General features: G+C 40.9%; 1 protein-coding gene across 2 annotated transcripts in view; it reads right to left on the reverse strand.

Annotated features, from left to right (window-relative positions):
- The window catches only part of LOC124711279, an 89,261-nt gene that overhangs the window by 50,422 nt on the left and 12,231 nt on the right, over window positions 1-26,608 (reverse strand). Inside the window, exon 2 of one of the 2 annotated variants that reach the window (XM_047241276.1) lies at window positions 5,102-5,187. The exons of the other annotated variant lie outside the window; for it this stretch is intronic. Within the exon in view, the coding sequence (XP_047097232.1) occupies window positions 5,102-5,187 (86 nt within the window). The remainder of the gene's footprint in view (window positions 1-5,101; window positions 5,188-26,608) is intronic. 2 annotated transcript variants of the gene reach the window in all.

The following is a 26,608-nucleotide window of genomic DNA, read 5'->3' on the forward strand; positions in this document are numbered from 1 at the left end:
ATATCCTGAGTAGAGATGACAGCTCCACCAATGCGCTGTCCTGTTATAACGTTTGTACGCGATACTTCCGCCATCTGTGTACGTCCATAGCGCTAGCCAACGTTTTTTGTCACCTCAGTGCATCCTGGTGACGGTACCCTAGTAGGTCTGTGATACGAAAGAGTGTGCGTATGTGATGTGTGTAGCCAGCCAGGTTTGGTTAAGCTCACAGTGTTAATCGGTACTGATATATTTGGTGAGCTCCTTCGTGGAGTCCACCGGCAGACTGTTTAACTGTTTTTGAAGCACATGGAGTGTTTCTGTGGACTTTGACATTTCTGCCTGGTATTTTCTGAATCGAAGTTTGGCCCACGTTGCTGACACTGTTACTTACTTGTGTACTGATATATTCACGAGGCCACTTTTTTAGAGAAGAGGATAAATACGGGTCTTGTTAATAAGAAAAGTGATTGCCGGATATTAATTATATTTCGGCACAGGTTTGATTCTCTTGTACACATATTACTTGAGTGAACCGATGTGCTAAATCCCTTTCACATTCAGAAGGACGGCTACGCTCGTGCGGCGTACAGTGATCAGAGCAAGCTAACAATTTTTTTATCATTACATTAAGCTAAAAGTACTGTATCACTTAGAATTGTATTTTGCTCACATTAGTTGGACGTGTTGGTAAGATTTTGTTATGATTACCTTAATAGTCATTAAGCAACTTCAATTGCTATGTTGTCTTACCTGTCGTACTGAAGGGAATTACAGAACAAAACTTTTTTCTAGTGATCATGATTTCACTTTGAATATTGGCCGATTTTTTAAGTAAACTTTTTCCAGTTACGTGTCACTTACCTGGCGAACTCTGTTTCCTGAATTAAGTGGTGGCAAGCCTGTCGGAATAACTAAAGGATATATTACCTGATACGTTCCAGTTAAGTGTTACATGCCGGTCTGTTTCAAAGAACTAAAGAATAACTGTTCCTCAAGAAAGTGGAATAGCCGAAAGATAGTTTGGCTGTTGTTTTTAATTAAGTGTTACGTGCGAGCCTATTTTAAGTAACTTAAAGCATAAGTTTTCTTTCTGATTTAAATGCTGCTGGCAAACCTCTTTCAGTGACTGAAAGGCATATTGGCTAATGCTGTCTTAATGGAATGGTACTTGCTAAGCTGTTGAATAACTAGAGATTACTGTTTTCTTAACTGAGAGTCATCAACTTATTGAAGTAACTGCAGGGCTAATGCTTCTAAAATAATAGCTATTGTCATTGGAACATTAGCTGATTATTACGTTAATACCTAGTCATCATGAGCTGGAGTACATTGCCAACTGAATTTTATTCTGTTGAATTATTGTCATTTTAAGTTTTATTAAAGATGTCAATAAATGCAGTTGTGCAAAATATGGAACTCCAGCTCAGTCAATCGCTCAACCATTTGGTCATAGTGCCCCAGTAGCCTGCTACGATCTGGAAATTTAGATTAAGCTACACCTAGCGGCTATTAGTAAATCATAGCAAATTTACTGCGGCAAAATAGCCACATAAGTTAAAAGTACAGTTATAATAATACACAACGTTAGAAATTTTACATATTGTGGTTTGCATATTAATGCACTGACCGTGCCCGTTTTGTGCAGCGTTCTATATGGTAACGTTTGCATATTCACTGACAGTTTACCTTCATCCATTTCATTTGATTAATGGTACAACGTCTTTAGGCAAATAAGGTGGTGGAAACCATGGACTGACATTCAGGTGATCAAGTGTCTCATCTCGAAGTTTTCCTTTGTCCATGTTCGGTAATCAACGGCATATGCTGTAAAATTCTGGAGGTACGTCTTTCCTGTTCAATGTTTTTAGTAGACTTTCCGAAGCGCTGGTGCTGGATAACATTAGGATTGTCCGTAGGTCTTCAATGAGGAAGAATTTCCTCGCCAGCAGGTATACGTCTGGATCCTTTTGTCTTGGACACTCCAACTGCTTTCTTTATACAGGTTGACTAACTCTTTCAAGGGCCGTTGCGTTTTTCACTGTGAGATATACTCCGATGATTTCTATCTCGTACGTCGATTGTCGCTCTGAATAGTTCCATTGTGGTCTCTAGACTGAGGGATGAAACGTGTTACGTTTCATGGATAGTCATTATTGGTGGCATTGCTTTCTCTGTTACATGTTTTGTGAAACATTTGGCACTTGTTTGTGTCGTGCCCCATAGGTACTTGAAGTCTGGCACGACCTTCAGTTTTCTCTCCCATATGAATGTCTCAGCTGACACAGAAGCTCTTCCTCTGTCTGGAAACACGCGACCGCTACGGTCACCGGTTCGAATCCTGCCTCGGGCATGGATGTGTGCCATGTCCTTAGGTTAGTTAGGTTTAAGTAGTTCTATGTTCTAGGAGACTGATGGCCTTAGATGTTAAGTCCCATAGTGCTCAGAGCCATTTGAACCATTTGAGCTTTTCCTCTATTTCTGAGCACCATCGTTTCTGTTTTCGCCACACTTATTTCGAAGCTGTATTCGACGCACCAGTCTTCCGTATCATTTATTGCTTCTTGTAGCTTTGCAAAGTCATTCTGGCCTGTTACAATGTCGCCTGCATGAGGGTATGAGATTACACCCTTCCTGTGCGGTATTCTTACAATTTCTTCCTCTGTAAGGATACATAATAGTGGGCTCAGTGAGTCTCCCTGAAGTACTAGGTTTGATTGGAATATCGGCTCTGGTGGGAGAGTATTGCGCTTGTGATTCGTGTCCTCCACTTATAGTTCCCTCTAGTTTCTTTATCACTAGTTTCTGTTTATAAAGTCAAAGGCTTTTATGAAGTCTGTGAATGCTACATAAGACTTTTCTCTCTCTTCAGGACTTACCATAGGCTCTTTAGTAGGAGTTCTATTGCGGTCAGTCTTAATCTTCCTTTTCTTAATCTCATCTGGTTTTCGAGTAGGTGTTCGTCGATTGTTTGGCTTATTCTTCCCGTTATTATGTTTTTGAATACTTTGAAAGGTAAGTTTTCTAGTGCTATGCCTTTGTATTTGCGAGATTCCTTCGGGTCTCCTTTCCCTCCATATAGCACTTTTATTATTGACTGTTCTGGAATGGAGGCTGCACTTGTAGTGTTTTGCCCACAGTGGAGTTGCTATTTGGGCCATATCTTTTAAGCTTTCGCTATAAAGTCTGTCAGGGTCTGCAGCTGTTTTGTTCTTGGTGCTGTTAATGGCATCTTTGACATCTTCTGTGGCTAAAGGGACCCAGTCCATAGCAGTTGGTAGCATTGTCTCCTGTCTGCCCTTTGGTCTTACTTGCAGTCCTTCCGTGTTTAATATGTCGTGGAAATACATCTGACATTCTTTTGTATCGATGTAATGTGTTTCGGCTAGTGCTCTGGGGCTTAGTAACATATACGGAACTCTTGCGGCTTCCTCCATTACTTTGTCTCCTTCTCTTTCCCAGAATGTTCTCTTCTTTTAAAAACAAGTTGCACTTTCGGTAGCAAGTAATTATTTTAATCCGAGTGTTTTGTACCGTTCCCATCCCTCCTACGGGGTGCATAGTTTATGTGTTTGTGTGAGTCGTTAAAAATTTTTGGTTTAAAGTAATCTGGTGTGTTGCAGACTCGCACCAGTGTACTCTTTCAGAGGTTGTTGTGAGCGGTCGTGACTACGGCCGTGTTAAAAGGGAGCGGCAAGGTCCTCAGCCCGAAAGCTCATGCTGTCGAAAAAAATTGTTATTTCTGCCTCTGAATAAATTGTAACTTGATATTTAGAGGGTGCTTTCTGATTATAATTTTAATTTTTTTTAAAGGGTTTTTAGGAATAAAATTTCCATTTGTTGAAATTTAATTTGTTTTCATCAGTTACCCACTGGCAACTACTTCTACGCTCACATAGTGTGATTAAATGTGTTAATGTTCTTGATGAATCGCTAGTAAATAAAGTAAATTCTTTAAGAAAAGATTTTGAAAGTAAATTCACGGTACAATCGTTTCTCAGCGTAAATCGTGAGGAGTGTATGGTTATCTCCGCACCATTTTAGTTAGCGTTGGCTTTTCATTACATGTTTTCTTAGCCTGTAACCATTTTTCACACTTCTTTTGTCCTGGGATTGGTGGCTTGTCTGAGGTGTTCTCCTATCGCTTCTGCTACCTCCTCTACTAACGAATTGTCTTCAGCATTTCAATTTCTTTTATATTGTCTAATTTTTCGTCCACCGAAGTTACTAGTGAGCGCTCCAGTTAAGTAGCTTTGTTTTGGCATAAGGTGGCCGCTGCAGTTTATTAATGTGTACCCAACTGTAGTACTAACTGGGTACATCAGGTGTGTGCTATGTGTATGACCATGTTACGGTCAATGTCCTTTCGTAATCGAGGTTGCTTTCCTATTTAACATTTTATGAGGTCTGTGATTTTGAAGTTTATATCAAACGATTTTTCATTGCAGTTGTTGAAGTTGCATATTGTTAGAAGAGATATTTTTATTCGATCTTTAGAATGTTCTCAGTGGTGTTAGTTGGACTCAGACCACTTTAGATGTACAGGAGTCGGTGGCAATGCGTCTGCTTTACACTTGTAGGGTCTCTCAGCACATGAGTGGCGCGCTGTCATTGCTACTGACGTCCCATTGGTCGAGATGGGCGGGTCTCTTCACCTGGCGCTGGCTCACAACAACTACGTCAGGTGGTCCAGTTTGGCATCGGATTGAGATACTTGTTGATGAAGTTTGACTCGAACTCGAAAAACTTAATAAAAACGGAACTGAAAAATAAAGAAGTGCTTCAGCCCAAGCACTCCAGTGCTCCGCCCCCCAACCCTGTTACTCTGGTACTTAGTACAGTGAAAGATTTTTAATACTGCTTTGTTTGAAGGTAATGAAGCTGTCCTCTCACCAACTGCTGAGAATCTGGGAAAGATACTTATTTTCTATATGCACGTCCGTTTTCAGTTAGACGAAAGAAGCTGAGAGTTACGCATAGCTTCTGGTAGCTATCTGCCAGATGCAGCATACGGCTTAACGCTTGCGCTGTTCAAGCGACGCTGGCGGCCCCTAATGACGTGAGATTTCTATCGTTCGCTGCAGTGCGGCCGGGGTTACGCAGCTGCTTGCGCGTCACTCACGGGTCGCCGGTTGCGTCTGCTGCGTGGCGAGGCCGTTGCGTCACTGCGATGGCGGTCGCGATAGCCGCGGTGAAAACGAGCAGCCGCTGCAACACCACACAGGACATTGTAAACAACAACAACAGCGGCGGCGGAAGAGGCTGGAACGCCACAGCAGTTTGTCAGCGCGCAGCGTTATCGGGCAACCAGAGCCTAGCTGCGGCTGAGGAAGATGTCACACTGGTTTGTGAGGCTACGTCTAGATCTACAGGTTGTTTCCGTAAGAGCGTTAAAAATTTTGACAGGACGTAGAGGCTGCTCCACTGAACAATTTGAGGTAGGGAACCTGGGGTCGGAGAAGTCAGCTTAAGGAGACAATACGAATAAAATCACGTTACTGTGCCCTTTCTTATTTATATTAGTTACAGTTGACTGCAAATACCATCACTGACACAGTGAACGTACCGTTTGTACATCCCTGGTGTGTTTCGAATCACCTCACAGGCAGGTACAATTCTGGCAACTAATTCCATCTTCGTATTCAGTGTGGTCTCATACACAAGTGACTTTGGGTATCCCAATAGGAAATAATCAAGGGGATTCAGATCAAGTTCTAACAACCCTACCACAACAAAGGTCAGCATTTAATAGCGGTTGTGGTGTGTGGTGTGCTAAATACTGCATTTTCGGGCAACAACGAAGTTATTATGTGGCAGGTGTTATTAGAGCACAGTTAATAGTCATCTCATGTAATAATGAAAAAACTAGGCACTCATCTTTTTGTGTTTCCCACGCTGGTCTCGTCGTAAAATCATGGCTCAATCGTTAAAAATCTATGATTCTAAGCTCGGATGCAAAGAGGCTTAGGTTTTATTCTGCTATATTCAAAAGTTATGTAGATGCGCTTCACAAACCATTCTTAAAGATTACACTTTTGCTGGAAAATGATGATGTAAAAAAATTATCAGCACTCTGAATTTTAGTTACACTTCCTTTTAATTGCTTTTATTGCAATATCACGTGACACACAAACATCACTTCACAATACAAAACATACTTGAAAACATCTTCCTCACAGTCACTGTTAAAGTTCACATTTTATAAGCTGACTACGTTATGCGTCTTTCCAACATGACGTCCAACACTTGACTTTCTCAAGGTCCGACTCTCTAACAACTCAACAACTAACTAACCTATCCCTTACGCGCCCAAAAATCAGAGTTACAAGTACATCAAATATCATAGTGACAAAAGAAAGAATACACATAAGAATAATATCATTGCAATATAAACATATCGATGTATCAAAAGTGAAATCAGATCTGAATGTTGTCTCAGAAATATGTTAAGTAGTTAACAGAAATACAGTAGAATATTACTGGTATCGAGAGGTTCAGGTGAGGTACCATAATGGTTACGTAATTCAAGTACCATTACAAAGTGATCTCGCAGACAAAGGACTAGGACCTATTCTTCCAATCCAGCGACCAGAAAATACACCATTGAGATCGTTGTGGACATCCACGCTAAAGCGAGGCAGTGCATTGTGAAGTTTTACCTACATCCTCTCGCGAACAGCCAAAGGATCGTTCTCCAACAACGCAGGTAGAACTGTTTGCACGAACCTCAAGTACAGGTTGCCATTCAGACGGTTGCCATTCAGACGGACAGATAGAAGATATGGCCCAATGAAATTGTCGCCTACAATGCCGGGCCAGATATTCACGGTAAAATGTGCTTGATGGTGTGACTTTTCTATAGGGTGTCGGTTTTCTTCATCCCAAACATGGCTGCTCCTATTATTCGATCAAATGAGGCCTCGCCAGTAAACAGCCCGATTTGGAGAAAATGAAGTCTATCAATCTGTCATTGTAACAACCACTGACACAATACGACGCGTGGTGCAGAGTCAGTCACAAGCTTTAAATAGATTCGTTATGGGTGATATGGATATAATTTTTGTTCAGAGAGTATTCGTTACAGGCTAGTGTGTGCAGCGCCTATATCACGTCAATACGACGAGTACTTGCAGTGGGGTCCGCTGGAGCACGTTGCAGCACCTTCTATTCAGAATCGGGTGTGCGAGTGGTCCTCTTGTTGCAATGTCCCTCGTTTCTTCTTTGCAGTGAACCAGTCTCCTTAATTCGCTGATCGAGAGAAATAAACACTCGTCATGACGGATGATGATGTCTGTTAGGAAATAGTTCCCTGTACAGTCTCTCAATAGTAAGAGCATTGCAACGTACTTATCCATACACAAGGTGCAAGTCAATGAATTCTGCGACACTGTGCCGGTACAACACCATCGCATAGTACTGTACATCTCTGAATAGCAGTGAGTAATGAGTGGGTCTGTAGTTGATTCATAGCTCTTTCTATCATGGGACAATGTAAATACGATACAATAGAGCCACATTATGGACAAGTAAACAAAACCTGCATCTCAACTTCCTAGTAATCAGCCTCGTCCTACTTGTTTCCTTGCAGGAAATAATGAATGTACATGTAAATAAACGGTACAATACGTGTAAACCTGTTCGCATGTTAGCTCTAAATAGGCAGGAAAGCAATAATGTTAGACAAAGTTGTAGACAAATTTATTTCCATATCTCCTTAAGCTGGCTTCTCAGACCCTAGGTTCCCTGCCTCAAATTGTTCATTTGGAGCATTCTCTATGTCCTGTAAAATTTTGGACGATCTTACGAAAATACCGTATGTACTCTGCAATGAACTGTGAAGTGTATGGCAGAGGTTATTTATCATTTTACTACCTGTTTTGACTTCGGTTCGTTCCATTTGAATATCGAGCTCTGGAAGAAGGGTTGCTTTAACGCGTATGTGCAGACTGGTTCTTTTACGGAACATTTGGCTCCTACCTTCAAGATCCTGGCAGTTCAGTTCTTTTAGCACATCCCTGACGCCCTCCTATAGGTGAAGCAAACCTCCATTCTTTGTATACCTTTAATATACTCTGTTAGTTCAATTTCGTACGAGTCCCATATACTTGGTAAATAGTATAGGATGCGTTGCACGAGTGTTTTGTAAGCACTGTCCGTGGCAGACCCTATTTTCCTAGAACACTGGAAATGACGTCTCCCACCTGCTTTACCTGTGACTGAGAATATATGATCGTTACACCTAGGAATGTTATGAGTCAACCGTTTGCTGTTGACACTCGTTGATATTGTACTCAAACGAAGTTATGGGTATTGGTTCTTTGAATTACAGAATTGTATAATTCTGGTCATTTAAAGCTAGCTTCAGATATTTACACCACTTACAAATCTTATCAGTTTCTGAGTGAACAATGTGCATATCTTTTCAGACTGTGATTTATCACATATAACGGCAACATCTGCGAAAAGTCCGAGGTTACTGTTAATATGCACTGTAAGATAATTAGTACACAACATAAACAGCAAGGGTACCAACACGCCTAGTACACACCTATATCTGTCGATGGCTGTCCAAGACAACACACTGTATTCTCGCTGCTAAGAAATCCTTAATCCAGTCAATAATTTCGCTTCATACTCGATACGACTGTAGTTATGATAATACACGCTTCATGTTAGTGAATTAAGTGATTTTCGGAAATCAGTCGATACTGCACTATTGAGACACTTTTAAACAGTTTTTTTTTTAAAAAAAAGCGCGAGTCAAATTTTTCATGAAGACTTTTCAAAATCCATATTGGTTGACATGAAGTAGTTCATTCTATTTGGACTGCTTCATTACGCTCGACCTCAGAATACGTTCTGAGACTCTACAGACAGCTCTACGTCGAGAGAGTTTTGCCGGCACTTTCGTGGATAGCTTCTGCTACCTTTCTTTAAGGCTGGTGTGACCTGTGCTTCTTTGCATCTACTGTGCACAGTTTTCTGTTCGATGGGTCTACGCCATATTTTCGTTAAAAAAAGGAGTAATTGAACTGGAAATTTTGTTTAGAATCTGATAACAGATTATATCGGATCCTATAACTTTGTTCAATTTATGCGTTTCCACATGTTGCTTAGTGCCACCGAAACTAATCTCTACACGGAATGGAGAAAAATATGGAAACTGTGCCGTCTCCCAGCGTAATTGTTCTCCTTGAACTTACGTGAGAAAAGAACTTAATATTTTTCGGTAATATGTGAAAACCACTGGCTCTTTTCATGTGAAGTCCATCGAGTGAGGAGGACAAAGGCAATAAGCATGATTATTATCTGTGTAGACAATGACTGGTGATTTTCATTTGTGTGACAGAAGACATTGTACATTTCTGAATATTGCCGCTGATCTAGTGTTTCAGCTCCTGAGACAAAAACAGATCAGGTTCATGTGTTGCTTTTGCTTTGGTGTTCAATAAAGTAGCTGCGCTACAACGTAACTTCAATAAAAGGAAATAATTATGATCAATTATTTAGCACACCGAAGTATTGGGTGTAATAAGTCTGCGTTAACATTGTTACAGTTTAAAAGATTGTAAGAAGGTCTGTGATAAAAATAATTAACTATTTTGTATTTAAAAGACAATCTCATACAACATGTTACAATTACACTACACTACACACAAACGCCAAAACACCCCAAAAACAACACATTACCTTACCTAATACAGTGCTGGAAAAACGTTGACATTCAAAAGTGGTTTCAGTTGTCTCGGAATGAATAAATACGTGTCCTGTATGGTTTCCAAGGGAATGTTGTTCCATTATTTTGCAAAACATTGACAAGTTCAGGTGGTGGAGATGAAAAGCGATCACGTAGCCTTCTCTCCAAAGTAGACCACAAGGGTTCAATAAGATTGAGATCTGGTGACTTTGGTGACCATGGTAGCTGCGGCAATTCATCCAGTCCTGGGTGATATGAGCTGTGTGAGTAGGGCTCTGTCATCTTGGGATACAGCATCACAATTTGAGAGCAAACATTGTACCATGAGATGGACCTGATCAGGGCACACAATCCTTGGCATTTACGGCGATCTCATAGGGCAATCATGTGGAGCTTGGAAAACGACAATGGGACCCGTGGAAATCCGCGACATGACTGCCCAAATCAATGAGAAACCATCATCATTTTTCACTGTTGGGACGTATACTTGCCAAGAGATTGGAAACTGTGTGCAACAAAACTTGTCCAAGTGACACGCGTTCTTTGCTCCACAGTCCAGGTTTTATAACTTGAGAATGACGTTTTACTGTTCTGGGCATTTGAATCGCTGACAGGTTTTGGAATTCCAGCTCACCGTGAAAATCCCAGTCTGTCGAGCTCCATTCGTGTTATTTTGGTGTGACTGAGTTCACGACTGCGACATTCAGTTTTGCAGCTATTTTTCTAGCAGTCGTTCTCTTATTTTTCATCACAATCTTCTTCAGTGACCATCCGTCATGACCATTCACGACACACTTCCGTCAGCTTTGTGAGTTAGTGGATAAAGTTTTTCCGTGTTCCCTGTATGCGGTATAAATCTTCGATACTGTGCCTTTAGAAACACTAAACACCTCGGCTACGGAAGCGCGCACCATACGAGCGCCAACAATTTGAGCGCCGTCGTATCCACTTAGCTCCGACCTAATGCATTCACAGCTACACAGGACACTGGTTTCACGACTGACACTTTCAACGTATTGAGGACATTACGAAGGCGCCGTACGTCGTCCAGTGCTACAGCGCAACGTGCAGGTATGGCTAGCGTTTTCATTCCTATTCAAGACTGGATTTCTCACGGTCTTCCCATATTTCTTTCCAGCCACCGAACATCATTCATATTTGCCGTAGTGCAGGGGTTGAACTCTGGGCAGCAACAATTTTTTCTGGAGGAATGCATCTTCCATGAGAAACAGACTGAAGTTCTTAAAGAGAAAAACTTAGCGCAATCCAAGAGTTTCTTACCCCACACCCCGTTTGCTGCAGAATATTCAGGAGATCAACGAAAGAGAGAAAGCGAAAGAACACTTTCACTTACAAGGGGAGGCCACGACGTTGGGATCACTGATTTATTTCCAAATTTGAACACCTTTAGTAGGTCATTAAAACAACTGGAAGTGCGAGTAGTAGGGTGCACTACTGTGGCAATTTCGAGAAAATCGCAAGAGAACTGTTATGTATCTGTTATGTAACTGATGTATCTGTGCTTAGGTGCTTGACGTTGAAGATCATCGTGTTTACGTTCGAGCTTCGTAAAACGAATGTGTGTGGGCCAAGTTTCGACTCCCGGTCGAACCTTCACTTTTCTTGTACAACTATAAATTCTGTGCAATTTTCGAACAAGCGCGTTTTACGAGAATTTCTGTGAAGTGTATAAAATTTACAGTTAAGAAAAAAGTCTGTACCGCTCGAGAGTAATTGGGGGATCGAGTCTCGTCTAGGTCATAATTTCTCTCGTTTTTTTAAATTCATTTAGAATACTTACATCATTTCAAAGTAAAATTCGTTAGATATCCACTAGTTAACACATATCTAATTGTCATTTTTATAATTATATATTACGCAGACAAATTATGTTTTAATTACAAATATAAATTCCTAATTACCGATCTTTTTAAAGATTGTTAGTAACGAATGTTTAAATCAAAAAACCCGTTTCAAATCAAAATTTTCCGATGTTATTGTATTTACGGAAATGGTCGTAGAATATGCACCTTCGTTTAAAAATTTGCATTGGCCGTAAAACCGATCCTCACCACGCACCTAACAAGTAAGCCATTCTACCAAAGACGCACGCTAGCATTTAGAAGAATCGATCTAACTTTATGATATTAAAGACACTTAAAAATTCCGAAGTGAATTTTCTTGAGAATTTTTGTGAGTTGCATTTAACGGTTTTGGTAACTGACATGTGGGCCTGGAACTTCGCGTGTTAAAAAAATTTTTAAAAATCCTTTTGCCTTGTTGTATCCTTATCAGTTGACATCCAGTTATTAGTCCATATTCGACGTCACTGCTCTTCCTTGACCTATCCATTCTCCTGTTACCATTTCTCTACTGAGAAAACAATACTGACCGCCTCTGTTTATACCGGCGGATTCGGTTCTGGTGGTGCGCATTAGATACGGATGTCGTGACATTTTTGATGGACAGTGTATTTTACTTAACAAAGGTGAGTCAAGCGGCACATTACAAGCAACAGTAGACGCCTATGTCTACATCTTCATACACAACCACAGGCAGCAGCTCATTTTGAAGGACAAGTCACAGGTTACTTACCATTTTACAACTTATTAACTTTACGTCCCGTACATTTCCTTGAGACGGAAAATCTTCTGTCCAGGAATCAGCACGGTTTTAGAAATCGCCGCTCGTGTGAAACGCAGGTTGTCCTTGTCTCACGTGGTACTTCGTGAATTGTGGATGAAGGGAAACAGACGGATTCCATAGTTCTAGATTTCCGTTACCGTGACCCACTGCAGACTGGTAAGGAAGATATAAACACATAAAGTAGGCTCCCAGATATGTGAGCGGCTCGCAGACCTTTTTAGTAACAGAAAACACAACGTTTTCTTCGACTTCGAGTGTTCACTGTTATTTTCTATATACATAAATGATCTGGCGTACAGGTTGACCCGTGAGTCTGCGGCTGCTTACTGATAAAGTTGTGGTGTACGGGGGGTGTCGTCATTGAGTGATTGTAGGAGGATACATTATTCATGATTACTTGGACGAAATTTCTAGTTCGTTTGATAAATGGCAGCTAGCTCTAATTGTAGAAATGTGTAAGTTAAAGTGTAAAAGCGGGAAAAAGAAACTCAGAATATTTGAATAGAGCACAATTAATGTGCTGCTCGACAGAGTAACGTCACTGAAATGTCTAGGCGTAACGTTGCCAAGGTGTGAGATGGAACGAACGTTGGCTCATCTGCGACGCAGACCTCAAATGGGACACTAGTACGACCCATTCTTGAGCACGCTACAGCTTGGGTATTTAGGATTCACACCAGTTCGGATTATAGAAATACATCGAAGCAGTTCAGAGGCGGGCTGCTATATTAGTTACTGGTGGGTTCGAATTAGGCGCAGATATTGCGGCGACGCTTCGAAAACTCAGATGGGAATCGCTGGAGACGGCCGACGTTTTTTTCGAGGAACACGACTGAGAAAATTTACGGAACCGACATTCGAATCCGACTGCTGAATGATTTTACTACAGCCAACTTACACTTCGCGTAAGGGCCACTATGATAAGAGAACAGAAATCATGGCTCGTACGGAGGTATGGTTCAAATGGCTCTGAGCACTATGGGACTTAACTTCTGTGGTCATCAGTCCCCTAGAACTTAGAACTACTTAAACATAACTAACCTAAGGACATCACACACATCCATGCCCGAGGCAGGATTCGAACCTGCGACCGTAGCAGTCCCGCGATTCCTGACTGCGCGCCTAGAACCACTAGACCACCGCGGCCGGCTCGTACGGAGGTATATAGATAGTCGTTTTCCCTTCATATTTTTTGCAAATAGAACACCAAAGGAAATGAATAGCAGTGGTACAGAGTACCTTCCGCTGCGCCGTGGACGGCTGCCTGCGGAGTACGTATGGAGATGTAGATGTAAATGTATGACTCCTTATATGTCTCTGTAATATCTAATATACTCTTTGTGGACACTATGTGAGTTATACGTATGAGGATGCAGTACATTCTGAGTTCCCTATCCTCATACTATTTCTTAAGAGTTTTTAAGTAGGCTCTCGCCAGACAGTTGACGCCCATTTTTAGGCGTCTGCTAGTTATTTTACGGCATAGCTGTAACGTTCTCCCGGGGCCAAACAAACATGTTTCAAGCTGTTCTTCTTTCCCTTCCTTCAAAATCGCTTGTTAGTCTCATCGGTATGTTCCTCATCCATTTACGATGTATATGGTGGGTCGTATAAGTGTTTTGTAAGACTTCTTTGTAGACTCTTCCAGTACCTCACCAACGAATCTACGTCAGCTGCCTATTTTTCCTACGACGAGTATATGTGATCGTTATACGAGGTCATGCGGAAAAATAATTCCTCCAATTTTTTTAAATTTTTTCTCAATATCGGTTGAGGTATTACATGTCATGCATATTATTCGGTCGACCCTCCGGCTTCACTGAGGCAATATGCAATCCCCTTACCGCTAGAGAGCTCCGAGCTGTAGCGTGTAGCATGAATGTCTGTAACGTAACTGTGTCGGTGCGTAAGAAACAACGTACTATAATCGACGCTCTAATCGCAGAAAATGTGTCGGCAATCGAAAAACATAGAAGAACGAAAGCCGTGTACGGTGACGATTGACATCAGTAAGGTGTGACGTTAGGTTGTTGGTGGTCGTATTGAAGGAAATGGTGGTGCGAAACTGTATACAGTGCCGCCTTGGTTCCATTAGATTTTCGTCTGTTTCCAAAACTTCGAGGACTTACTGTAATAGTGATGAAGCCAAGGACGTAGCCAAAGAGGAAGTGTAGGGGGTCCGTCACCGAAAGGAAATTACACACGGCCTAGTTGCCGTGTAGTGAAATTGAAAGAGATTTTGTTTTAAATTCATACGGCGGAAAAGGGCTACCCCGTATCGACAGTTAATAGTGCCTTCGCTAGAATTAAATTACCGGTCTACAGACAGCACTATCAGCTATAACCCACCCATACTTCAGCCAAAACCAACTACAGCACATGGCCTTCGCTGAACTCGATTGTTATTTGTTTATCAATTGAGGTCTTACTTGCAGTGGATCTTAATATAAGTGCTGCCGTTCATTGGTTTTGCTCTGTGTGCTGTTGTAGTTTTCAATAGCAGGTAACTTTGTATCAAGAAAGAAGAGGCAAACCAATTTTGATTTGTTCATTACCGTTATGGTAACTTAAAACATGTGCGTGCTACTATAATAGCCTAATTACCTAAAAATAGCAGTTTAATGTCAGCACAGGAGTCGTTATTTGGAGACTGGTAGGACTTCGAGGGTGGAATATTTCAGTATTCCACAGCGCAGCGGAGCGATAAAATAATATTAAAAAATATGATAGTAAAGCCAGTGCATAAAAATACACTTTGATTTGCCTGTCGCCCAAAAATCGCGATGATCAACAATTTCTTTAAAAATTTGCTCAAAATTCTCTCATTAATATCCGAAATGGCAAAATATCGCCCAATTGGTCACACGGGTGATATTCAGTTGCAAAGAGTAGTTCAGATACGGAAAGCAGAAGGGTATATGATGATGAAGTCGTTCGATTCTATGGGATTTTTTAAGCGGACTGCTTGAATTCATCCAAGCCGACTGCGCTGAACAACCCCCGCACCTCGCCCCCCTCACCATTCGACCATACTATATTTATGTTCTTGTAACGCTATAATGATTGAAGTGTGTCCTATGACTATCTTCAAACTGTAATGATTTAAGCTATGGAAATATTTTTTTTTTCGTTACTTTTGTAACAGTATTTACCTTGATTTCGGGGAGCTGGGATAAACAGCATTTTCTTTTTTTTTTTTTTTTTTCGTTCTCAATTGTTTGCTGAATGTATTTCAATCTCTGTCTGCTGCTATAGTTTTTACTCTCTACGGCTCTCTCTAGCACAATGGAAGTTATTTCGTGATGAATTAACAGACGTCCAACCATCCTGTTCCTTGTTTTCGTCAGTATTTTCCAAACACTCCCTTCCTCGCCAATTCTCCGGACAACGTCCCCATTCCTTACCTTGTCTTCTACCTAATTTCGAACGTTCTTCTGTAGCACCACATCTCAAATGCTTTGATTCTCTTCTTTTCCTATTTTCCCGCTGTCCATGCTTCACTACCATACAATGTGCCACAAACATACATTTTCAGAAATTCATTTCTCAGGTTAAGATGTATGTTTGATATTATTAGACGTCTCTTGGCTAGGAATCCCCTCTTTGCCAATGATAGTCTGCTTTTGATGTCCTACTTTCTCCTTCCGTCGTGGGTCATTTTACTGGTAGGTAGCGAAATTCCTTAACGTCGTCTATTTCGTGACCATCAGCCCTGACGTTAAATTTTGTCGCGGCTCTCAGTTCTGTTACTTCTCATTACTGTCTTTCTTCGATTGATTCGCGATCCATACTCTGTACTCATTAGACGGTTGCTTCCATTAGGTAGATCATGTAATTCTTCCTTACTTTCACTCAGGATAGCAATGTCATCAGCAAATCGTAACATTGGTATCCTTTCACTTTGAATGTTAATTCCACTCTTGAACCTTTCTTTCCTTTCACTCACTGCCTCTTCGATATATAGATTGAACTGGGGCGAAAAGCTACATCCCTGTCTCTTTTGATCCGAGCACTTCGCTTTTGATCTTTGACTGCTTTTATTCCGTTTTGGTTGTTGTACATGTTGTGTATTATCCGTCTCTCCCAATAGCTTACTCCTATTTACCTCAGAATTTCTAACACCTTACACCATTTGACATAGTCGAACGCTTTTTCCCGTCCACAGATCCTGTGAAAGTGTCTTGATATTTTTTTTAATCTTGCTTCCATTATCAGAACTGCCTCTCTGGTGCATTTACCTTTGCTAAAGCCAAATTGACCTCCATCTAATACATCTTCTATTTTCTTTTCTTATCCTTGTCCCGCACGACTGCTACGGTCGCAGGTTCGAATCCTGCCTCGGGCATGGATGTGTGTGATGTCCTTAGGTTAGTTAGGTTTAAGTAGTTCTAAATTCTAGGGTACTGATGACCACAGATGTTATGTCCCATAGTGCTCAGAGCCATTTGAACCATTTTTTTATCCTTGTCAGCAGCTTCGATGCATGAGCTGTTCAACTGATTGTGCTATAATTCCCACACTTGTCATCTCTTGGAGTCATCAGAATTGTGTGGATGATGTTTTCCTGAAAGCCTGAAAGATTCCACACACTAACGTGATTATTGTTTTGTTTCCATTTCACCAATGACTTAAGAAATTCTGCTGGAATGTTATCTCTCCCGTCTGCCATATTCGATCCTAATTCCTCCAAAGCTCTTCTAAATTCTGATTCTTTTATTGGATCCCACACCTCTTTTGTATCGACTTCTCTTTCTTCTTCGTCGTTAGACAAGTCTTCCCCTCACAGAAGCCTTCTATGTACTCTTTTCACCTATCTGCTCTCTCTGCATTTACCAGTCGAATTCCATTGAACTCTCTATACTACCAACCTTGCTTTTAATTTCATTTTTCTGTATGCTGAGGGACTCCTTCCGACAGTCATTTCTTTTCCGACTTCTTCACAGTTTTCATGCAGCCACTTCACCTTAGCCTCCCAGCACTTCCTATTTGTTTCATTCTAAGTGACTTGTATTTTTGTATCCATAAATTTCCCTAAATATTTTTGTACTTCCTTCTTTCGTCGATGGACTGAAGTATTCTTCTGTTATCCATGCTTCCTTAGTATTCTTCTGTTATCCATGCTTCTTCGCAACTTCTGTGCTTGCCCTTTTTACAGAAGTTCGTTGCTCTTCGACTGCACTGGCTACTTAGCCAGAGAACTTCTAGCGTATGTCTTCATTCCTTAGAACTTTCTTATCCCATGTCTCTACGCATTGGTTCTTCCTGACTAGTTCTAAATTGTGATCTGAGTCGACATCTGCTGCTGGGTACAACTTACAATCCAGTATCTAATTTCGTAATCTCTACCTCATCATAATGTAATCTAATTGAAATGATCCCGTGCCTCCAGATCTTTACCATGTATACGTCCTCCTCTTGTGATTCTTAAATAGAATATTCGCTATTACTAGCTGAAATTTATTGCAGAACTCAGTTAACTTTCTCCTTTCTTATTCCTAGTACCAAGCTCATATTCTACCGTAACTCTTTTTTCTACTCCTTCCCCTACAACCGCATTCCAATCCTCCAATGACTACAAGATTTTCATCTCCCTTTACGCACTGAGTTACCCGTTCAGTATCCTCGTATAATTTATCTATCTCTCCATCTTCGTCTTGCGATATCGGTATTTACATCTGAACTATCGTTGTCTGTGTAGGTTTGCTGTTGATTCTGATGAAAATAACTCAGTCACTGAACTGTTCACAATAACTGACTCTCTGCCCTACCTTCCCAGTCACAACGAATCCTACTCTCGTTATAGCTTTTCTACCCCTGTTGATGTTACCCTGTACTTATCTGACCAGAAAACCTTATCTTCTTTCCATTTCATTTCAATGACCTCCACTATATCAAGACTGAGCCTTATCATTTCCTTTTCGAGATTTTATAGCTTCCTGTTATGTTCAGACTTCTGGCATTACACGCCCTGACTCCTAGAAAGTTAATTTTCGTTGGTTATCCAGTGTTTTTCCCAAGGTTACAGTCCCCTTGACCAGAATCTTCAGCCAATAGCAAGAACATCAAAACAATTTTTCAGTTACAGGCCACATTTCCTGTCGATGCACGTTATATGTCTTTGATGCAGTAGTTTTCATTGCCTTCTGCATCCTCATGCCATTGATCATTGCTGATTCTTCCACATTTAGGGGCAGTTTACCACATCAAGGGTCGCCCTCTTTGACAAGGCCGTTGGTTGAATGAGGATGACATCTTACGCCGGAAGTCTTAGGCCTCAATTACTGATGAGCGTTGTTGGGGATTACTAATACTAATCAAACGCGCGTGCGCACACACACACACACACACACACACACACACACACACACACACACACACACACACTGTTGATAATACATGTTATACCTATTTTAAGAAAAAAATTTTCTTCCCTAATTTTAAAGACCATTTACTATTTGTATGAAGGTCTCCTGAAAGTAAGTTATGCATCTAAAATAAAAAATAAATATATTTAATTTCGGAATAAATAAAACCATGAGCCTATTTAAGGTCCTCTTTAAGATTGTAACCTCGCCACAAAAATTTAAAAGACAATATTATATAGAAATGGAGCCAAGAAGCAATATCGTCCCCACAGAAATATTTAAATAAAAAATATAATAATAAATGGGACCCAAGAATAACCTCCCTGCAATGAAATGTACTGACAAAGGCAACAAAAATGTGAAATTCGCAATCTGACTCTGGTGTAAGCTCCCACAAAAATAATGAAAAACAATTCAGTGCTAATGAAATCTCAGTGATAATGATAATTCAATTAAACCGAAATATCGGTCTTTGGCCCTGTGCAAAAGTCAGAATTAAATTCTTACCTCATTGTAACTGCTAGTCAAAATTCTGCTCTTATTCTTGCGCACGGCTTGGAGGAACTGCATTGCAAATAGTATATTTTTTTCTTTTTTTTTTAAATTTGACTGAAACTTTTCTTTAAGGGAAGTGGAACGAAATCGTTAGTTCAATTAAATAAATTTTGTTTTTTAAAAACTGCTTTGAAATCAAAATTATTATTGGGGGCACTTGTTGAAAATTAATTACAATAAATAAACTTTACATTATCTGATGATTACCTTAATTAACAATATACCTCATTCAGCATCTTGACCAGTGTTGCCGACAGATTACATCACACAACCGCACTGGGCTGCTACTACTGACCGAGTGCACTGGCCTACTGCAACTCGCGTACTGCTCTACATGACGACTACTGGCGTACTCCACGACGACAACTACTGTACTGCTCGCAACACTCGCGCGGTCAAGCGCAGACTAACCACGATAATAGGCTCTCTGGTCAAAGATTTTAACGTGCCTCACCATCGCTGCTATGTTACATACGTGTTTCAAGATATCGGACCCTTCCTCCTTTCTTATCAAAATCCTGGCTACGACCTCGATGAAGAGTTGCAAGCAGGGTTGAGGTAGCGACTCGTTCATCGTAGACAAGCATCCTACAATGACGGTAGCAGCCAACTGGTCTCTCGACAGCAGAAATGCATTTTTTAATTAATTGAGAAATGAATAAGTAGTCTTATAGTTTAAAGATGTAGAATGTTAATAAAGTTTGTTTTATGTAGAAAGCTTTTAGAGTTATCACGTAAAAACGCATTTGTATTTCGTATCCTCGTCAGTTTTTCCTCTCAGGTAATTATATGAGCCGGCTGATTCCAGTTGCGACTCATTGATATTTTAGTTGTAGCAGTCTACGGATTTGCCTGTTTTCAGGCGCAGAGTTTTGCATTTCTGAACATTAACAGTATGCTGCTACTCTCTGCACCGCTATGATATCTTAAATGAATATTTATGCAGATTTCTTCAGATAGACTTTAATTACAGGTAACTGATTCATCTGAAATGTTTCGAGTTTACTATTGATATTGACTGACAGGTAATTAACGTAAAACATGAACAACAAAGACCTCAACGAACTTCCACAGCACACTCCTGAATTTACCACACCTGTCCATGATTCTGCATCTGAAAACCGTGCTGTGTATTCTTTATCAAAAATTTTCATTGAATTAAAAAACTGTGCTTAGTATTACGAATAATCGCAATTTCATCAGCAAGCGTGGGTGTGGTTACTGAGCCGGCCGTGCGGTTCTGGGCGCTACAGTCTGGAGCCGATCGACCGCTACGGTCACAGGTTCGAATCCTGTCTCGGGCATGGATGTGTGTGATGTCCTTAGGTTGGTTAGGTTTAATTAGTTCTAAGTTCTAGGCGACTGATGGCCTCGGAAGTTAAGTCGCATAGTGCTCAGAGCCATTTGAACCATTTTTTGTGGTTCTGAAAGAAAGCCCATAAGGAAGTCGAGTATGCGCGCGTGACCGGTGAATTTTTCCAATTACTGGACACATTACATTATTCAAGAGATTAGCCATCCTCTGGCCGTAGAACCCTATTCAGTTTTACCGTTCTGAGCTGTTACCGAATGGCACTGACGTCACCGACTAGCTTGCTAGCCGAGCGGGGTAATGCAATGGCAAGCTAAGTCGAGTCACATTCGGCCACAGAAATATAGGTTTTCCATAATTTCCGTAAATCGTTTGAGACAAGTTCCGGGATGGTTCTTCATGTCTTCTTTCCAGTATCTACATCATTCATCCTTATATAGCTGCGGGAATTAAACAGAAGCAGTACTCTTGCATCCTCATTTGTACAGAAAAATTTGAAAACAGTTTTCAGTACCCGTGTTTTTGGTTTCCTGCAATTAATTTTAATTTCTATGTCATCCACGACTGCCTGGAAGTAATGACTGCCAGTGGCAGATTCTACATACGATGAGAACCTCTTTGCAGTTATGGAAAAGGTTTATCGATTATATTCTGTTATGGTAATAAACGAAGGCTTCACGCTTCACGCATTGCACTTGTGATAGCCACGCACATTTCATTTGACATCTCTCTATCTGCAACCATACGACTTGCTTCATGCCAACTGTGCAATGTGTGCCATTTCTTCAGAAATTTCTTTGCAGAGACTTTAAGTCATCGATGGTCGTTCCAATAATGATCTGTTCCACTAGATGTATATCTATCCAAAGCTTTGCCATGTTTTAAATCCACTTTTCCTCTATATACTTTTACAAGACTTGAGGTCGTGAAGTATGTAGAATAGCCATCGTATTTCGAATATAAAATGATTTATCTGTCTAGACGCACATTTATAGAACGATACGGCAATTTCGACTGTGCTAGCAATCATCTTCAGATCACTAAACCATTATTACTTTGTGTTACTCGTCACTTGTTGTACAATCAAGTGCCTCTTCAGAAATTTTCAGTAAGAAAGTTATCGTCTGAGGCCGGTGCCGTCAGACTTCCGGCCTATATTCCGAGCGAGATGGCACAGTCGTTAGCATGCTGGACTCGATTTGGACAAGATGACGGTTCAAATACCGTCCGACCATCCTGTTTTATATTTTCTGTGATTTCCCTAAATCGATCCAGGCGAATGCTGGGATCGGTCCATTCCCATCCTTTCGCAACCCGATCTTGTTTCCCATATTTAATGACTGCACTGTAGACAGGACGTTTACCTCTAATTTTCCTTCCTTCTTTCCACTGACACATTTTGCACTATGGTTAAAGAAACCTGTGGCGGGGCCGCGAATCTCTGTGGTTTGATAGTGAGTACTTCGGAGTACAGTAGTGGGGTTCTGGTATCAAACATCTCAAGAGGGGCGGACAGAAAACGCTGCGCTTGACATCCAAAGGTCTAAGGTGCTATGAATTGGAAAGGAGGAAGAAAATAAGAATGATGAGAATTAAGAAGCAGTACCAAACGATTCTCTGCTGGAAACACAAAGCAAGAAAAGAAGTTACGACTGACGTGTAACTAAGATGGTCGCATTGCAGTAGGATGCAATACGCAGACACATACAGTGTGTCCCAAAAACCTCGGACAAGCTTTAGGGACATTTCATTACACCAAAACAAGAAAAAAATGTCTGTGAAACATAGACTCTAAAATGCATATCTTAAGTGCTAAGAGCACTTAGTCAATAGAACAGATGTTTATCATACCGTCGAAAATGTACAAGTGGTCATAGCTCTTTAAGTAACCATTATAGACACCATGTGCCCTGGACATTTCTTCAAAAAAATGGCTCTGAGCACTATGGGAATTAACATCTGAGGTCATCAGTCCCCTATAACTTAGAACTATGTAAACCTAACAAACCTAATGACAACACACACATCCATGCCCGAGGTTGTTTCTTGGTTTGGTCCATATTGTCTCCTTCCAAAATATGGGTAGCAAAATCCTTACTTTAGAAAAGACGTGTTTGATAGTAGCGAAGATGAACAAGTGTTCATAGCTCTAAAGATATCCATTTTAGAGGCCATGTTTACTAGACTTTTTCTCTAGTTGTGGTGTAAGGAACCCTCACGTAAAGCTTGCTGGTGCTTTTTTGGACACGTTTAAGACAGTCTTCCACAGAGTCCCACAGACAAGAGTACATACACATATTGCTGATTCCTTTGTAGTTTTATCGCACACAGATGTCGTGGTTTGATGTTAGGTAGCAAAGCTCACATTTTTTATCAAAAAAAAAAAAGAAAGAAATTCCGCAAGGTAATAGTTCCCCACACGGTGCTGCTACAATATTCCAGCCAGTTGTTCCAGCACAACGAGTAGTCTGTGTAAATCAAGCTTCTTTTCAGCCTCACAGTAGCTGAGTTATCTGGCTAAAATAACTCTCTTCGAAATTATCTTTGCGAGATTAGTTTCCGGCAAGCCAAGTAATTCTCTGAATTTTACGATAGAGAGAAGTAACATAGTGGCCTGTAAACAAGCGTATTTGCGTCCCATACGGAACACTGAATCGTACATTAATGAATGCCACAAGATGACAAAAACCTGGACGAACCGCACAGCAACGGAACAACAAAAGCACCCAGAGGAAAGCACAGTTTGGCAATACAATCGCTAGGCTAGGCTCGTGGGTTCGTTCCATATTGTTTATTGCTGTTTCGTTTCAGAAAGGCAGGTCCTTATAACTTGAAAGTGAACGCCACACATTTCACTGGTTATTTTACAGTACGCAGCTACGAAAAATGTCTCCAATTGCCACGTTAGTAAAGGACAAGTAGTGATAATTTTACCTGGGTAGAAAGCAATATTCCACCAGAGGGAGTTGTACCTCTCATGAATAAGGCGGAAATAATGGCATCTGTAAAGCTGTAAAAGCCAAAAATGTCACGGTACCAGGTCGACCAAGCGACTGCGGCGAAAGGACATTGTAAATTCATTCTCCATCCATTCCAAGCTCATGACCGATGACCTCAGCAGTTTGGTCCCTTAGGAAGTCACACATACACCAAGCTCATTTCAAACCTACTGAAATGTTACGTGGCAAGAAACAATAAAAAGCGTAACCTCAGTAAAGTGGAAATACTGATCGAAGAAGCTATGACGAACGTTCCCCCACAGGACTTGTCTCGGGTTGTGAACCCTACCAAGAACGTAGTAGAAGAAACATGGATCCGTGGAGGTTGTATGTAAGAACGCACGGAGGAGATTTGTGTCAGCTGCAGCACCAGTTGCGGGTCCTAGACAGAGAAGGATGAAGAATCTTAACTTGGAGTCACGACATTTGTTTAATCGTAATTACAAAACATGAACAGATGTTAATTCCCTGCTCGGTTCCGTCGTTTTAAAACGTATATTCACTGATGTGCCGTGGAAACTTCGTCCTGAAATTAGGCGTGAGGCCTTCGGTTCGTTCCGGTAACAGTGCTCCCTTCCGCTCACTCTGTGAATCTCTCACAAGATGTAAGTTATTTAATTCGTGGAAACAGGACACTTGTTTTCTTTTGTTGTCACTTCGTTTGTAGAATGGATCGATTTTGAAAGAATAGAAACGTTTAATAACGGATTCAGTGACAGAAGAGAGGGTGGTTCCACATTGCGGAATTTGTGCCAGCCATTGGGGAACTACCTAACAACCGACAGCGCCAATATTATATTCCTGGTTGTTTGAAAATATTCTGGTTGTGCCGCTACCTAATGCAAGAAATAACTTACAGCGAAAGTCTATCGACGTGTAGAATATCATCAGAGTAGAGCGTGAGAGAAGCATTATCTGCATGTTAAATCAGAACTCTACCACCAAATTTTCATATGTTGTTGTACAGCCAAAATTAAGATATGAAAACCAGTTATCTTCGTTACTGTGAGACACATAACTATATTCTGCTGCAAACTCCATGTTTTGAGAAGAGGTAGTATGAGCCAAGACAGGAGAAACATGTCAAGCGGACAGGGGCTCAAAAGGGCTTACCATAAGAGCGATGAGTTTATGCTCATCTTCGGGAATGTGAAACACATCTCTTCAACTAAACAAGTCCTCATAGCCCTTGAGGTACGTATTTTAGAGACGATGTTTACCTGACTTTTTTTGTTGTTTTGGTCCATACGATCTCCTCCAAAAATGTGGAAAGCAAAGAGCCTGAAATAGAAATGTGTTTTATGGTATCTACATCTACATCTACATGATTACTCTGCAATTCACATCGAACCACAATCATACTCTCTCTCTACCATTCCACTCCCGAACAGCACGCGGGAAAAACGAACGCCTACACCTTTCTGTTCGAGATCTGATTTCTCTTATTTTATTTTGATGATCATTCCTACCTATGTAGGTTGGGCTTAACAAAATATTTTCGCTTTCGGAAGAGAAAGTTGATGACTGAAATTTCGTAAATAGATCTCGCCGCGACGAAAAACGTCTTTGCTTTGATGACTTCCATCCCAACTCGCGTATCATATCTGCCACACTCTCTCCCCTATTACGTGATAATACAAAACGAGCTGCCCTTTTTTGCACCCTTTCATCGAAGATGAACAATTGAGCTTAGCTTTTAAAATATGCATTTTAGAGCCTATGTTCGTTGCTTGCTTTGGTCCCAGTTGCCACCTCTCAAAGTTTGGCGGTGGTGTTCTGATTCACTGTGCATATTAGGAGGTGTCACTGGATTTATACGGTGTTCCAGCAAATCCTAAACGACCATCTCAATACTGGGACGGAGCAGTAAATAGCGCAGCTTAACACAGGAGGTTCTACTTTCACGTACAATAGGTGGCTTTCCAGATTTTCACAACGCTGTATCTTCTGCATGTACAAAGAGAAATGGAGGTTCGAGTCCACCCTCGGGCATGGGTGTGTGTTGTTCTTAGCATAAGTTAGTTTAAGTAGTGTGTAAGTCTAGGGACCGATGACCTCAGCAGTTTGATCCCTTAGGAATTCACACGCATTTGAACACGTTTTACAAAGAGAGAAACTTGAAGCGAATTTTAATTTACTCACATGACTATAATGATCTTAGTCTCAAAAGAACTACTCGTATTTTACAAGTATACATCCTCCACATATATGAAGGTACAACATGGCAGCATTATTTACTTTTGGGACTTATTTACAATTCACAAGTGTTCATTCTATCTTCCAACGTACGTGCGACATATATCCAGCCGATTGCCAAATATGTCTCTTATTTTTGCTACTATGTCTGGAGTTAGAGCATTCAGTGCTCTTGGAATACGGCGTCGCGGTTGACTAAATGTGACTGCGGAGGTACCCACACGGAGCTTGTAGCGAACCTGTATGGTAGTAAAAACACACCAGGCGGCCTTGGAGGCCACTGCAGCTACGTGAGATCTGTACACCTGTTGGCACACACCTCTGTAGGAGACCGCAGCGCCGTACCCTCAACAAGAACCACACAGCATGCTCACATTAAATTTCTGCGTTAAAAATCATTTTGTTTCCGACGCTTTTCGTTGGCACTGGGCGCCACATGAAAGACGTGAAGAGCAATATTAGACTGTGTTCACTCCAGCTACAAACTGGAAAGAAAAACGAAATTGTAAATATCTGCTGAAACACCATAGAAAATCAAGTAGTAAAGGGTACAGCAATCAGTCGCAAATGATTTTTATTCCATATCTAGATTTCAGTCACGGTGTGGCCAGCTTTAGTGTTAAAACATGTGAAAAATCTGTTACAATACTGTAACATGCATGCTGTTAATTGTACAGTTGCATAAGCCTTAAATGTAAGTCGGTCAGAAAATACAGACCAGTAAATGTAAGTTAAAACATTAAAAACTCATACTATATGCAGATAGCCAAAACTAAGCGATTCATACACTACTAGCCATTAAAACTGCTACACCACGAAGGTGACGTGCTACAGACGTGAAATTTAACCGAGAGGAAGA

This window comes from Schistocerca piceifrons, chromosome 8, assembly GCF_021461385.2.
Source record: "Schistocerca piceifrons isolate TAMUIC-IGC-003096 chromosome 8, iqSchPice1.1, whole genome shotgun sequence".
In the NCBI taxonomy this organism is placed as follows: Eukaryota; Metazoa; Arthropoda; class Insecta; order Orthoptera; family Acrididae; genus Schistocerca; species Schistocerca piceifrons.